Source organism: Choristoneura fumiferana, chromosome 28, assembly GCF_025370935.1.
Source record: "Choristoneura fumiferana chromosome 28, NRCan_CFum_1, whole genome shotgun sequence".
Taxonomy (NCBI): Eukaryota; Metazoa; Arthropoda; class Insecta; order Lepidoptera; family Tortricidae; genus Choristoneura; species Choristoneura fumiferana.
The window spans coordinates 6,259,725-6,272,690 of record NC_133499.1 but is presented as its reverse complement, the minus strand read 5'-3'; the positions used below and the strand labels follow the sequence as shown (position 1 = coordinate 6,272,690).

General features: G+C 40.7%; 1 protein-coding gene across 1 annotated transcript in view; it reads left to right on the top strand.

Annotated features, from left to right (window-relative positions):
• Positions 1–12,966, top strand: part of LOC141443941 (zinc finger protein swm-like) — a 53,234-nt gene that overhangs the window by 24,481 nt on the left and 15,787 nt on the right. The window contains exons 11-17 of the mRNA XM_074109364.1: positions 3,634–3,737; positions 4,685–4,821; positions 5,984–6,115; positions 7,533–7,673; positions 7,917–8,073; positions 9,880–9,998; positions 11,590–11,634. Coding sequence (XP_073965465.1) covers positions 3,634–3,737; positions 4,685–4,821; positions 5,984–6,115; positions 7,533–7,673; positions 7,917–8,073; positions 9,880–9,998; positions 11,590–11,634 — 835 coding nt within the window. The remainder of the gene's footprint in view (positions 1–3,633; positions 3,738–4,684; positions 4,822–5,983; positions 6,116–7,532; positions 7,674–7,916; positions 8,074–9,879; positions 9,999–11,589; positions 11,635–12,966) is intronic.

The window sequence follows — 12,966 nt, the reverse complement described above, 5'->3', positions numbered from 1 at the left end:
GTGCGCTTACATGTTCCTTTTTGACCAATTCTGTTTTAGGCACGCAATAACCCCCTACTGGCGGTCCGTCTGCGCGTACCGTTGCTCGCAGGCAGTCGCCGCTTAGTTCGCCCACAGTGCCTTCTTAATGGCCTTCTTGCATTAGCTCCAGAGTGTGACGTTTGATGGTCGATGGAATTGCGTATGTGATGAATGTTTTAAGGTTTTGTGAGATGATGGATGTACGTTGTCCACCTGCTTAAAAAAAAAAAAAAAATGTTTAAACGTTTGCTTTGTTTTATATGTAGTTACTTACATTAATTTATGAATTGTTTTGTTGATTGTCATTCAATCTCTCTCTTCTCAGTGTTTGTCTTGCCGCGTGCTTAGTGTTTAACTGTTATACTGTGTAAGTTTCTTGAAATAAATAATAAATAAATAATATTTCATGTCATGTTTGAGAACATCTACTTACTTATAAATATCTGTGAAATAAAGATATTTTGATTTTTTGGGCTTGTACCGTAGTTTCCACGCGGGCCCAGTGCGGATTGGAAACTTCACACATTCCATTGAATTGCTTTGTAAGTTGTGCAGGTTTACTTACGATGTTTTCCTTCACCGTAAAGCTCTTGGTAAATTTGAACTGTATTTCGCACATGAATTTCAAAAATCACCGTGGTGCAAGCCGGGGTTGAACCCACGATCCTCTGCTTGAGGCAAATCACTAGGCATCACGGCTTTTTTACCTATTCCTAAATTTTTTTTATTCACAGGTCACGATCCCCCGTGCAGCACAGGGAGCACGAGCGCGAGCGGGACCGACTGCGGCCGCTGCGCGAGCTAGAGCGGGACAGAGTGTCCCGCGACAGGGAGCGCCAGCGGTCGCGGGAGGCGGTCGCGCGACCGCTCGCACTCTGCTCGCCGCCCGCGCGCGCGCCGAACATTATAAAAGGAGGTGTCGCGATTTTGATGGTGAGTTACCGGGCGGAATCCGATACGTCCGTAGCGTCTACATACACCAATAGGCACTTGTCTCACCGCCAGCGAGGAAAACGATTGGCTATCGACTATTTTCTCGCTCAAGAACGAACAAAAGATATAAGATCCTGTATGAGTAAAAGAGACACATATATTAATAGTTGATCGCTGGCTGTTCACACTGTCGCGCAAATACTCGCTCTTACATCTTTTGTCGCAGCGACAAGAGCTATAAAACTCGCTGAGCTATAGATACTCGCTCAGCGATGTCAGCTTGGCGGCCGCCCCGCACGAGCGAGTCGAGTGGAACGAGTAATCGCCCGTCGCACGCGAACACTCGCTTACAGCCGAGCGACAAAACTACACTCGCTTCTCGCTGCTCGCCCACTCGTTTCTAGTTACTCGTTCTGCTCGCTTCTCGCTCATCGTCGGCGGTGGGACAAGTGCCATACACTGGTATGGATGACCGCCTTTCTTATGCCGGACCGGTGTCCGTCGCGCCGAGGGGGCGGCGATGCATCCGCGAAATTAAATTGCCGGACAAGTGCCTAGTGCATATACACACGTTCATTGTAAGCCATACAACACCGCAAGGCAAAAAATGGTCCGGTGATAACAACGGACGTCTGCAAGCGGCCTGAGGCATGGCACCGGCTCTTCGAGCACGCGCGGAAGTGGTAGGCAGCCGAAATTCCCAATGGAATGGATACGACTGTACGCGACAGTCAAGTCGCCGCGTCGAACAGCAGCGTCAACATGGCTGCTTGAAGGAATGATCTCGGTCTTGGAAAATGATTTCCTAACCTCCTTAAAAATATATAACATGTATTCAATTTACGCGTAACAAGCACTTATGAATGTCAAATAAATCTACCACAGATTCAGAACTCCGGCTAGAAACTCAGCGAACAACTTGTACAGATAAAACAACTTTGCTCTCTTGTTGCACAAATTAACATTTTTTTGAGAATTTCTAACGAACCACAAATACGTATTTTGTCACCAGAGAAAGGATATTGCATGCGGGGCGACCTCTGCCAGTGGGATCATGGCACCGACCCCGTCGTTTTGGAAGACGCTGCCCTCACCTCCGTGCTGACCATGCCTGCTGTACCAGGTATAAGTCTTACAATATTAATAAAAAAAAAACCGGATTCCTTCTTTTTATCCGACTTCAAAAAAGGTTTTTTTATGTTTGTTACCTCAGAACTCCGTCATCTATGAACCGATATGAAAATATTTTTTTGCGTTCATCTAGAAATGTCTTCAATTAGGTCCCATAAGCACCAAATCAGGATCTGATGATTGGATCTTAAGGAAATCGAGGGAACTCTTCAAATGTTGTAGGGATACCTATAGTTAATTGGATATATTTAATAGTAACTCGTAAACTTTTTGGTAACTTTCCGCAACTTGACAGTTTTTCTTGGGTGCCGTTGTGAACGTTTGTTTTTGTTGTCAGAATACAACCCCCTGACGCCGGACATATGGTGCGGCGTCGGTTACCCGCCCTACCCTCCGCCGCGGCCGCACCCCCCCCTACCGCCGAGGGAGCTGATTCCCATACCCAGGTGAGTGAGCTGGACAATATTTGTCACGTTAGTGTAGTGTCCGACCGAAACAGGTTTTTTTTTTGCCGAAACCGAAGGTAAAATACATAAATCATTATCATAGTCCCAAACTGAGCAAGGCTTGCACTATGGATACCAAGCAACGGATAAACACATACTTCAAAAAGTACCTCTCCTTGCAGGCTGGTTTTTTAACGTTGTCATCATGTATTTCCTTTCTTTCTTTCTTTAAATTAAACTACCCTAAAACAGTGCTATATAAGTTTCGGCGCGGCCATAAGGTTCGGCTGTTTTTGGCCAAAACCGAACCTTTGGCCGAAACTGGCCGAAACCGAAACTTCGGCGGAACTCTACCTTAGAGCCTTATTACACTTTTGACGATTTGTGGGCGAGTTGAAAGCAAAGGGAAACCCCAACGCTTTCGCCGCAAGGGCGCAACGAGTTAGCTGCGTATAGTGCCAAGAACGCCGTACTGTACAGTCAAGGAAACTGACTTTGTGCTACTAATGTCATGTCGACATCACATACACCTTCCAAAGAAATAATAGCTTAATTGGTTATGAAAAGGCTCCACCCTGGTATTTGATTCAGTTTCCTTGACCATACACTCTCGTACAATAATAATTGGGTGTCTTCGGCGCTAGTTTTCTGTAATTTGTCAATGTTTTGTTCAGTATCCTTGATATTGTTCTTTTTATATTAATCATTATGTCAGCCGAAAGACGTCCACTGCTGGACATAGGCCTCCCCCAAGGCTCTCCACTCAGACCGGTCTTGTGCTTTTCGCATCCACCGCGATCCCGCGATCTTAACCAGGTCGTCGCTTCATCTTGTTGGAGGCCTACCGACAGCTCGTCTCCCGGTCCACGGACGCCATTCGAGAACCTTCTGACCCCATCGGCCATTAGTCCTGCGACCAAGGTGTCCCGCCCACTGCCACTTCACTTCGGGCTATGTCGGTAACCTTAGTTCTACTGCGGATATCATCATTTCTGATTCTATCCCGCAGAGAAATTCCGAGCATAGACCTCTCCATAGCCCTCTGAGTGACTTTTATATTAATGTTTGTAGCGATAAAGCATATTCTTATTGTTGTACTCAGGATCCACGAGGCAGCGCCACCTACCGGAGCGGCGCCGAACATGGGCGCTCCTCGGCCTCCCGCGCCGCCCAAAAAGAACTTCGACTACAATCGCCTCGGACGCTGTAAGTGACAACACCCGCTAACCGCTACAGGCCCCAGTTCCTCGAAGCATTTTTAATATGAGGCAAAACACTTATATTAGACTTTATGCCTCGAGAAACAGGGCCCTGATCTGAACGAACGAAGTGAAAAATTCGAACTTCGTATCTTGTCGTCCCGCTTATGCTTATATTATTTATACGAGAGTGAGAGGGACGGTATGACACGAACTTCGATTTTCCAATTTCGTAGTAGCCACTCTTGACTCACGATGGCCCGCCGCTCCACATTCGATAATTATAGTTGTAAACGTATCCGTACGACATGTCTATGTGTTTGTAGCTCGAACTTGCTCGTAAACAGTGTCGTAACATGCAGGTTACTTTAGTTGCAACGCCCCAAATACAACCCTCGACCTTTTGTTCTTGTCATGAAACCCGTGGTCGGTCGCATGAGTCATTGCGCGTACTAATACTGCTGCGCGCGACATGAACGACGAGCACTGCCGGCGCACGCTGCGGGGGACCTGCCCGAGAGCACAGTCTAAGTTATCGGCCATTTTTGTAAACATAAAATACAATGTACAATTTTACTCGCAAATGTGATGAAAAACATTGTATGTCGCACGGGCGGTACTGGAATTACGAACATCTACTCATTAAAGCCCTCAGTCTTCGACTTCGGGCTTCTAATAGAATCTCGTTCGTAATTCCTCACTTACCTACCGCTCACACCCCTTGCGCCTTAGGCATAATGGTTTTTTTTATTTTTTATTTATAGTACATATTACCTACTACATAGTGAACTATGCCAGATTTGCAATAAGCAAAAGATATTCCAAGGGACGTTTTTATAAGCATTTGATTTCCGAAACTAGTCGAAACCGAAATTTCAATCGGAGACTATTTTTGATTACCGATGATGGTGCTAATGCTGATGATCAGTTTAAAATAAACTATATGTTTTCCAGCCGGCCCTCCCCGTCCCCCGCCGAGCTCGGGGGGCGGCAACTGTTCCTTAGAAGTGAAGAAAGTGCCGCGAGGCTTGAATGACATAACGCATTTAAATAACCACTTCGGGAAATTCGGCAAAATCGTCAACATACAGGTACCTAACAGTTTTATTAGTAATATTTTAAAATTATAAAATCAGTATTTAGAAGCAAACCAAAGTCAAAGAAAAGATAAGTATTCATTTTCCTGAAATTATGAGTGTAAAATTTCATCGTCTTTCGTTTATTTAAGATGCTATGTTGCTAGGAAAACTAATTCTTCCGATTGAGCCTTTCGATCGGTGTCGTAAAATTACTGGTGTTTTTTTGGCGGGTTCGATTCCCGGTTCAGACAGGCGATTATTTAAAATTGCTTCTAAAAACAAAATGTCTCCTTTCAGTAAAATCGTCAATCTATAATATAGATAGTGCCACGAGAGTTGAAGTGTATGATTACACACAGAGCTACTAAAAAAGGAGAATAAATGAAATGAATGAGTAAATACCATAATCCTGCTTTCATTACACGACATTTTGTAGCTGTGTGTGTAATCATTCACTTCAACTCTCGTGGCACTACCTATATTTAACCCTTTTCCAGGCATAGTGCATATAGCAACCACATAAATGTACACACATATTCGACCTTACTTAATATACAATTATGGTGGTCATTTGAATTCATATTTTTTTTATTCATTTTAAATTAATCTCTCATAGGTAAACAATATAAAAATATGATTTATTTTGTGGTGGCACATCTCAATTCGCGTGGCCTGGAATATGGCGGGGTATGCCAAATTTGAAGTCAGTCCGACTACTGGAAGAGCGTCAAATTTTACTTGCAAGATTTGATCCGTACATACACACTTAAATTATACATACATACATACACACATTGCTAGTTAAATGAAAGCTTGTAAAATGTGTTTTTTTTTTCACTTATGATCCACACAATCAAAAATAACAACGAAAAAATGTGCAGAATTTATAAATATAGTTTACAGAAATTATGACCAGGTTCGATTCCCGATTATGTATGAGAGTTAAACCAAAAAAAATTAATGCCATTTTGTTAAATCTAAAATCGAAGCCATGGTTCCTAAGAACAGATTTCGCTACCTCTCATAGTTTCTGATTTCTCCCTATTGACCCATTTGTATATATCTTTCTTAATCCTATATCCATCCTCTCCACATGTCCAAACTAACATGATATCCTTTTCTCTATTCAAACCACATGTTGTTATGCTGTGTAATGATGGTTTTGTTTACGCAGGTGTGCTTCGAGGGGGATCCAGAAGGAGCCCTGATCACCTTCTCGAATCACACCGAAGCGAACGTGGCCTACAAGAGCACGGAAGCTGTTCTAAATAACCGATTCATCAAGGTTTTCTGGCACAATCCAGAGGTAAGACTACTCTAAGGGTCCGCCTTGGGAAACACTCTTTTTTCTGCTCTTTATTAATGATCTCGTTGCCTCTGTTGCTGATGGTCTAGTGGTGTTGTTTGCGGATGACACAACGGTAGTAGTGAGAGCTAGTAGTTATATGCAGCTCGAGGAAAGGATGAGTGACGTGTGCAATCAGCTGAGGGAGTGGTTTGCGGCAAATGGGCATTATGAACGTCACAAAGTCCACGTGGTGCTGTTTAAGACCAGGACCATGTTGAGACTTCTCATGTTCAAAGTCCACTGCCGCTGTGCAGTACGAGCAGGTTTCTGGGATTTGAAATTGACGCTGGATTAACATGGAAAGAGCATGTGGACAAGCTTTGTGAAAAATTGTGCAGTATCGTCTTTGCCTTACGAAAACTTAGGCCTCTTATGTCCGGGAAAGCCTTAATCCAAATGTATCATGCTCATTTTCATACACTCTTGTCGTACGGCATCATCTTGTGGGGAAATTCGACAAACTCTGACAGAGTGTTTAAAATCCAGAAGCGAGCTCTGCGCACGATGGCAGGATTAAGGCCTAGGGACTCTTGCAGGACAAATTTAAGAAATTTGGGATATTGACGCATTATTCGCAGTACGTTTACGATATTATTATGTTTACACGCCAAAATATTAATTCGTTTAAACGTGTCAATATCCCAGGCAGAATAACCCGCCAGACCGGGCTACTGCAAGCAGTGCCGCGGCGGTTGGCGCTGCTTGATAAAAACCCGCGCGTCTTGGGCCCTAGGCTTTATGAACGCCTACCCGCGGACATAAAAAATGAATGTTCGGATGAGACATTTGGACGCACACTAAAAAAACTTCTTTTAGACAAGTCATTGTACTCTTTAAAAGAATACAGTGAGATTTTATGTTGACATCATAATATATGCATTTCATTTTGTTTTTATGTACTTACCTTGTTTTGTACTCTTGTTTTTGTTTTGATATCATTTTTCCAGTTTTGTGAACTGAATTTTAATTTCATATTTAATTTTATTGTATTTTGACATTTTAATTATTTGATTGTTCGTTTGGTTCCTATTGCATAAATTTGACTTAGATTTAAGAATATTCTTGTTTTGCTTTTAATTATTATTATTGAATTTAATTCTAATTTGACATTTTAAATTTATTTATTTTATTCTCGCTGACTATTTATTATACTTAATAAGATTTATTTATTTTGTATACATTTGACGATCCTTTTGTGAATTTCTTGTAATTAACTGACATGTGCTTATAATGTATTTTTTCAAAAGGTAATAAATAAATCTAATCTAATCTAATCTGTCCTTATACTACCTTAAAATGCTAACACGTTTCGAACCATCTACGAGTTTATTATCAAAACTACCCCCTATTTTTAAATTGATTTTTTTTTCCACAGAACAAGCAAGAAAACATGGCACCGTCCGGCCAACAGAAGCTGACCAACAGCCAACAACCGACGTCGCACAACAAGGTGCTCATCAACAGGGAAAACATCAAGGCCACGGCTGACACGAAGCTGGCGCTGGCTGCCGAAAAGGTAAAGCTGTAAAAAAAGAATAGGGTATTTAAAGCATAATCAATCATGTTCCTACATCAGAAATAAAACATTAGAGCTGATTGTCATATTGACTTATGAGTGAAAATAGGCATGACGTATTAAGCTCTACAAATGATATTAAACCTTAGGATGGTAAACCATTTTCTTGGTCGACTATACACACGTTTATAATTATTTTTTTAGCAAATAAATGCAGTATTTAACACAATCTTTTTTCCACAGGCTAAAGAGTTCGCCGCAAACGGCACAGAGAACAAAAAGGAAGCCCCCAAACCGTTAGAAAAGAGCAAACAGGTCATGGAAATGCATAAACGCGCGCAGGCGCTTCTCGAAACACAGTTACAGCAGCAGGTGTTGCTAATACAGAGGCTGGAGGGAGGTACGTGCTGCTGTGCATTCATTAAGGTCTAAGGGTCTGCTCCAGACGAATACTAGCGTACCTATTGCCTGTGCACAACGTCTTAGGTGGCCAACTAGGCCTATGCGAGAGTAGCGGTGAGACGCACTAGGCAAAACGCGGACAGTCTTTCGAGTACGCGTCCACAAAATGACTAGATCCAAAGACTAGGTCCATGAGTATCTACTAGTACTTAACTCAATTATGGCTGGACGGATAAAATATGATATGTAGATAGCTGTACGTCTGGAATAACACATGCTACTTTTAACCCGATATTCCCACAGGATAGGAATAAAATCTCGAAATTTCAACCACTAAGTTTAGAGTAATGAAATTTTGTACAGTTCTTAACACAACCTCAATTACGATATAAATTTTGGGATTTCCAAGGGGAATTTTGTAAAATCCCGGAATTTCAATTGTAACCTTCCACTAGATCGAATAGTCTAAGAGTGCGAAGCCGAGGATAAACTCTAGTAATAATAACAAATCCATTTATTTTGGGCAACTTGGCCCATACAATAAATACCTTACAGACTAACCTACATATAATCAAGTAATATTTAAAACTACATAAATAAAATAAATAACAAATTCATCATGCCGCTGCTGTACAAAGGTCTCCCCTTTTAAAACGACAACTCGCCACTTGCATTCACCGGTTGTCTGACTCACGATGATAGTTATGGCAATATTAGAGCGCTTATCTGACTGTTCAGTTGGTCCTGTGGTTTCCCCATTTGACTATAAAACCAATGGTCGTGGGTTCGAACCCCACCTAAAATAATAAACTGAACAGTTTTGTATTTATTCTAAATTGAAAATGGGATGAATGTGTCTCAAAAGGTTTGGTAGTAACACAAATGTTACCCAGAAATGTGTAGAGGATAAAAAGTTGGTACCTGGGGTACTAAATGTACTGATGCAATACAGGTACCAATTTAGAGGTACTCTGGTACAATTCGCACGCTCCTTAGATCCGTTGCGCTTTCGATGCGCGACGCTTGAGTCATAAGTGTGCTATATTACAGTACCTCCGTACCTTGGCTGAAATGCGTGCGTCTATGTAGACGATACGATTGTCTTGGAACGGGGAACATTTTTGGTCGCAATAAATTGCCTGTAAACTGTCACAACTCCTCACTTTTGGTGGATTAGTACACCATTATCGTTCGTTTAATAAGTAACTCAGGAGACTTTGCCATGGCGACAAGCTACATTTGAGATGATTGATCCGACTATGCAATTACTCCAAGGTTCGTCTTCTTATACGACTAAAACCATGCCAAGTACAAAGCTGCTAGACAATTGTAAAAAATATACCTCGTTGAGTTTCTTGCCGGATTCTTCTCAAAAGAGGTTTTTCCGAAGCTATTAGGGCCGTATCTCACTTGCGAGTGTATTTTGTATGAAGGCGATCACGTAACGAGTTCGGCGCGACTGATGTTTGTGAAAACACACTTGTAACTCGGCAAGTGTGTGAGGGTGAAGATCAAAAAGTGGCACACCTTAATGCAGGTACATAGTTAAAATTACTATTAATTTTCGTGTCACAATGTTTGTGTGCAATTTTTTGGTCTTCACTCATAGTCATACATAAGGTCCTTAACCTGTGTTCCGTGCTTGATATAGCCTAAATTGAATAAAGATATACTCAGCGGCAAAAAATCTGGCCCTCAAATGTATGCAGTTATAGGTAATTTTGTATGGAGAGTGTGCCAAATTTTGTGCCGCTGAGTATATTTTGTCTTCGACAAAAGCGTGCTTACTGAAGCTTTCTTACAGGCAACGTCACAGGCGCCCAAAAGGTCGCACTCATGGAGGCGATCAACTCGGCGCAGGAAGGCATCGAGAAACTGAGGAAAGAACTGGTGGCGTACACGCGCCAGTTGAAGCAGATGCAGGTGGGTGCCGCTTGTTGCTTGTTGTAATTAGTTTGGTGGCACTTTAGACCTGTCATAGTGACTTCTCTCTCACGTATCGACTTCCGATATACATATCGATATACGAAAAAATCTCGTATCTAAAATTAATATGTCGACAAAATTGAACCTTGACATGATGTTCATAAGGTTCACTCAGAAAAATTATCTATTCTGAGGTACGAGTTTTTTTTTTACAACAGTGACGATATATGGATACACAACGTATTAACCCTTAATTTGGCAGTATGCAGACATGATTCCACCTTTTTTTTATTATTGTACGATTTTTTGAACTACATTGTAAATGTAACGACGCGGTTTAAATCATGAACTTCTTTAAATTTTGTTTTAAAGAGCGAAGTCTTTCAGTTAACTTTAGAGAAGTTGAAAATGTGAAATAGACATGCAGTGGAAACAATGAATGGTTAACAATTTCCAATTTAATAATTTCAGTTCAGTGTATTTTCGATTTCATGCCCAAATTCTCAATAAATAACTATAAAAGAAATTACGATAATTATTTTACGATTCCTAGTCATCTAGACGTGGCAGCCAATGGAATGCCCCACACGCCATGGTCATCTATAAATGACCAACATTTAACTCTAAATTGATCATTCCGCAATGGAATTAGAAATCAAGTTGATTTGTCGCTGGTTTTTCTGGCGTACAGAGCACGTCACTTCGTTTGTTTTGTGGCGGTGAAGAGGTTAAAGTCTGACATATCGATACCATTAGGTAGAGACGATAAGTGAGAATTCACTATGACAAGTCAAAAGTGCTACGAAACTGAAACTCTGAATGAATGAGGCAGACATCGGAATGAAGTGTCCTAACCAATTTTAACTAGGCCGTCAGTTAATTGGACATGTATTTTTTCTTTTGTTGATTAAACAAAATGGTTTATTATTAATTATTATTGAATCATATTTGTAAATTAAAATCATTTCAATACGGTATTTGACTTTTTTCTGACAATGAATAGAAAAATATTTTTTAAGCTACATTAACTTAAAACAAAGTTAGTGAAGGTTTGCAGGTGGTAGGACCTTGTGCAAGGCCCGCCCGGATTGCTACCACCATCTTGCTCGCTAATCCTGCCGTGAAGCAGCAGTGCTTGCACTGTTGTGTTTCGGCGTGTAGAGTAAGACAGCCGGTGAAATTACTGGCACTTGAGGTATCCCATCTTAGGTCTCTAGGTTGGCATCGCATCTGCAATACCCCTGGTGTTGGAGGTGTTTATGGGCGGTGGTGATCTCTTACCGTCAGGAGACCCACTTGCTCGTTTGCCATGCAGTCAAATAAAAAATAAAAAAAGTTTGAAATTCAAAATTAGATAGAAAAAGAGAAAGAAAAATACTTGTATGTGACTTCACATACAAGAAGCACCATACCTGCGGAATGAGAAAAGCGTTGTAGATTTTCAAAAATCACTGTTTTTTTTTTTTTTTTCTTTAAACTTTATCCGTATTTCTAAATTCAAGTTGTCAAATACCGTAATGAATGTCAATGTGACAAAACTCGCAACTGTAACAAATAACGATGTATTAAAATACGTGATTTATGACAGGAAGAGACGGTCGCGCGTTCCATGTCGAGACTGCAACTGGCCCAGGTATCGGTCGCTGCCGATTTGTATGGCACTGGACGGGTTGCGTAGCCAAAGACGAATAGATGGGTTGTAGAAGTTGTCATAGAGTTTGATGCTCTAGCTAAGGGTATGGGCGCACGAGCAACTTTTGTCTCCGAGACTTTTTTGTCTCTCACATCAAGTCTATGGGTAGTCGCGCTGCTACGTGTGCGCACTTCCATACCACCCCATGGACGTGATGTGAGAGACAAAAGTTGCTTGTGCACGCATACCCCAAAGTTTCACAACGGCAAAGACTTTAATGAACATGGACAACGAGGCGTTAGCACGAGGGCACTTTAGTTTTTGTATGTTGTAGGGAAAAATGGCCAAATCAGAGATTTGAACAAATCACTATGCTTTAATGACAGGCATATGACCAAATCGCACAGAATGTTAAAGTAACGAATCCATTTTGTCATTTACCTAGAAAAAATCAGTGATATGATCAAATTTCTGAAACAAATAAAAAGAAAAGCATAGTGTAACTTGATCATGAAATCCATTTTACCCTCGACTTGAATGTCAAGGGTGGATATAAGCGACTCGGGTAAAATGGAGAGTTTTTTACACTTGTACAATCTAATTTTTTGATCATTACGTTACTTGGTTATTGCACACACGCACATATTGGCAATTGAATAGATGTCATGTCATGGTGCACACTTAGTAGTAATAGCGCTTATATAATATTTCCTGACTTGTTTCGGATTAAAACGGGGCCCATCCTCACGAACGCTCGCTCCTGACTACTGAGCGATAAATTAACTTTATTTATGTATATCGAAACGTCCAAAAACAGTCTGTCCGTCCAGTGTTACATACTTTTCGACGATAATGTACGCATGCGTCGTGCAATGCTGTATGGGATCTGATAAATGCATTGTGAAAAAAACAATCATATTTCATTCGGAGATTTTTTTCCTATGGTGAAGTGTTAAAAAACGTGTAAGAAAAAAAAAACTTTTAACGAGATGAAAAAAATTAGGGTGTTTGACATTTTATTTAAATGTTTTTTTTTTGTTAAAATAACCTTGTTTTGCTTCTTCGTATATCATTTGTTGTGTGGCATGTGTTTTCTTTACTATAAAAATAATAAACTTTCTTTTTTAATAATTAAAAAATGCCCTATTTTGGTTACATGAAACGTCTTAAAAAGAAATAAAATCAACTTTGACTTAGTTAATTAGAAATATTTCCATAGGTATCTATAATAAACATTAATATCCTAGAATTATTTTGAGCAATTTGATGCTGTAGTTTTTTTTTCTCGACTAATGTCATATTTTCTAGTACACGAGTATGATGTAATCATTC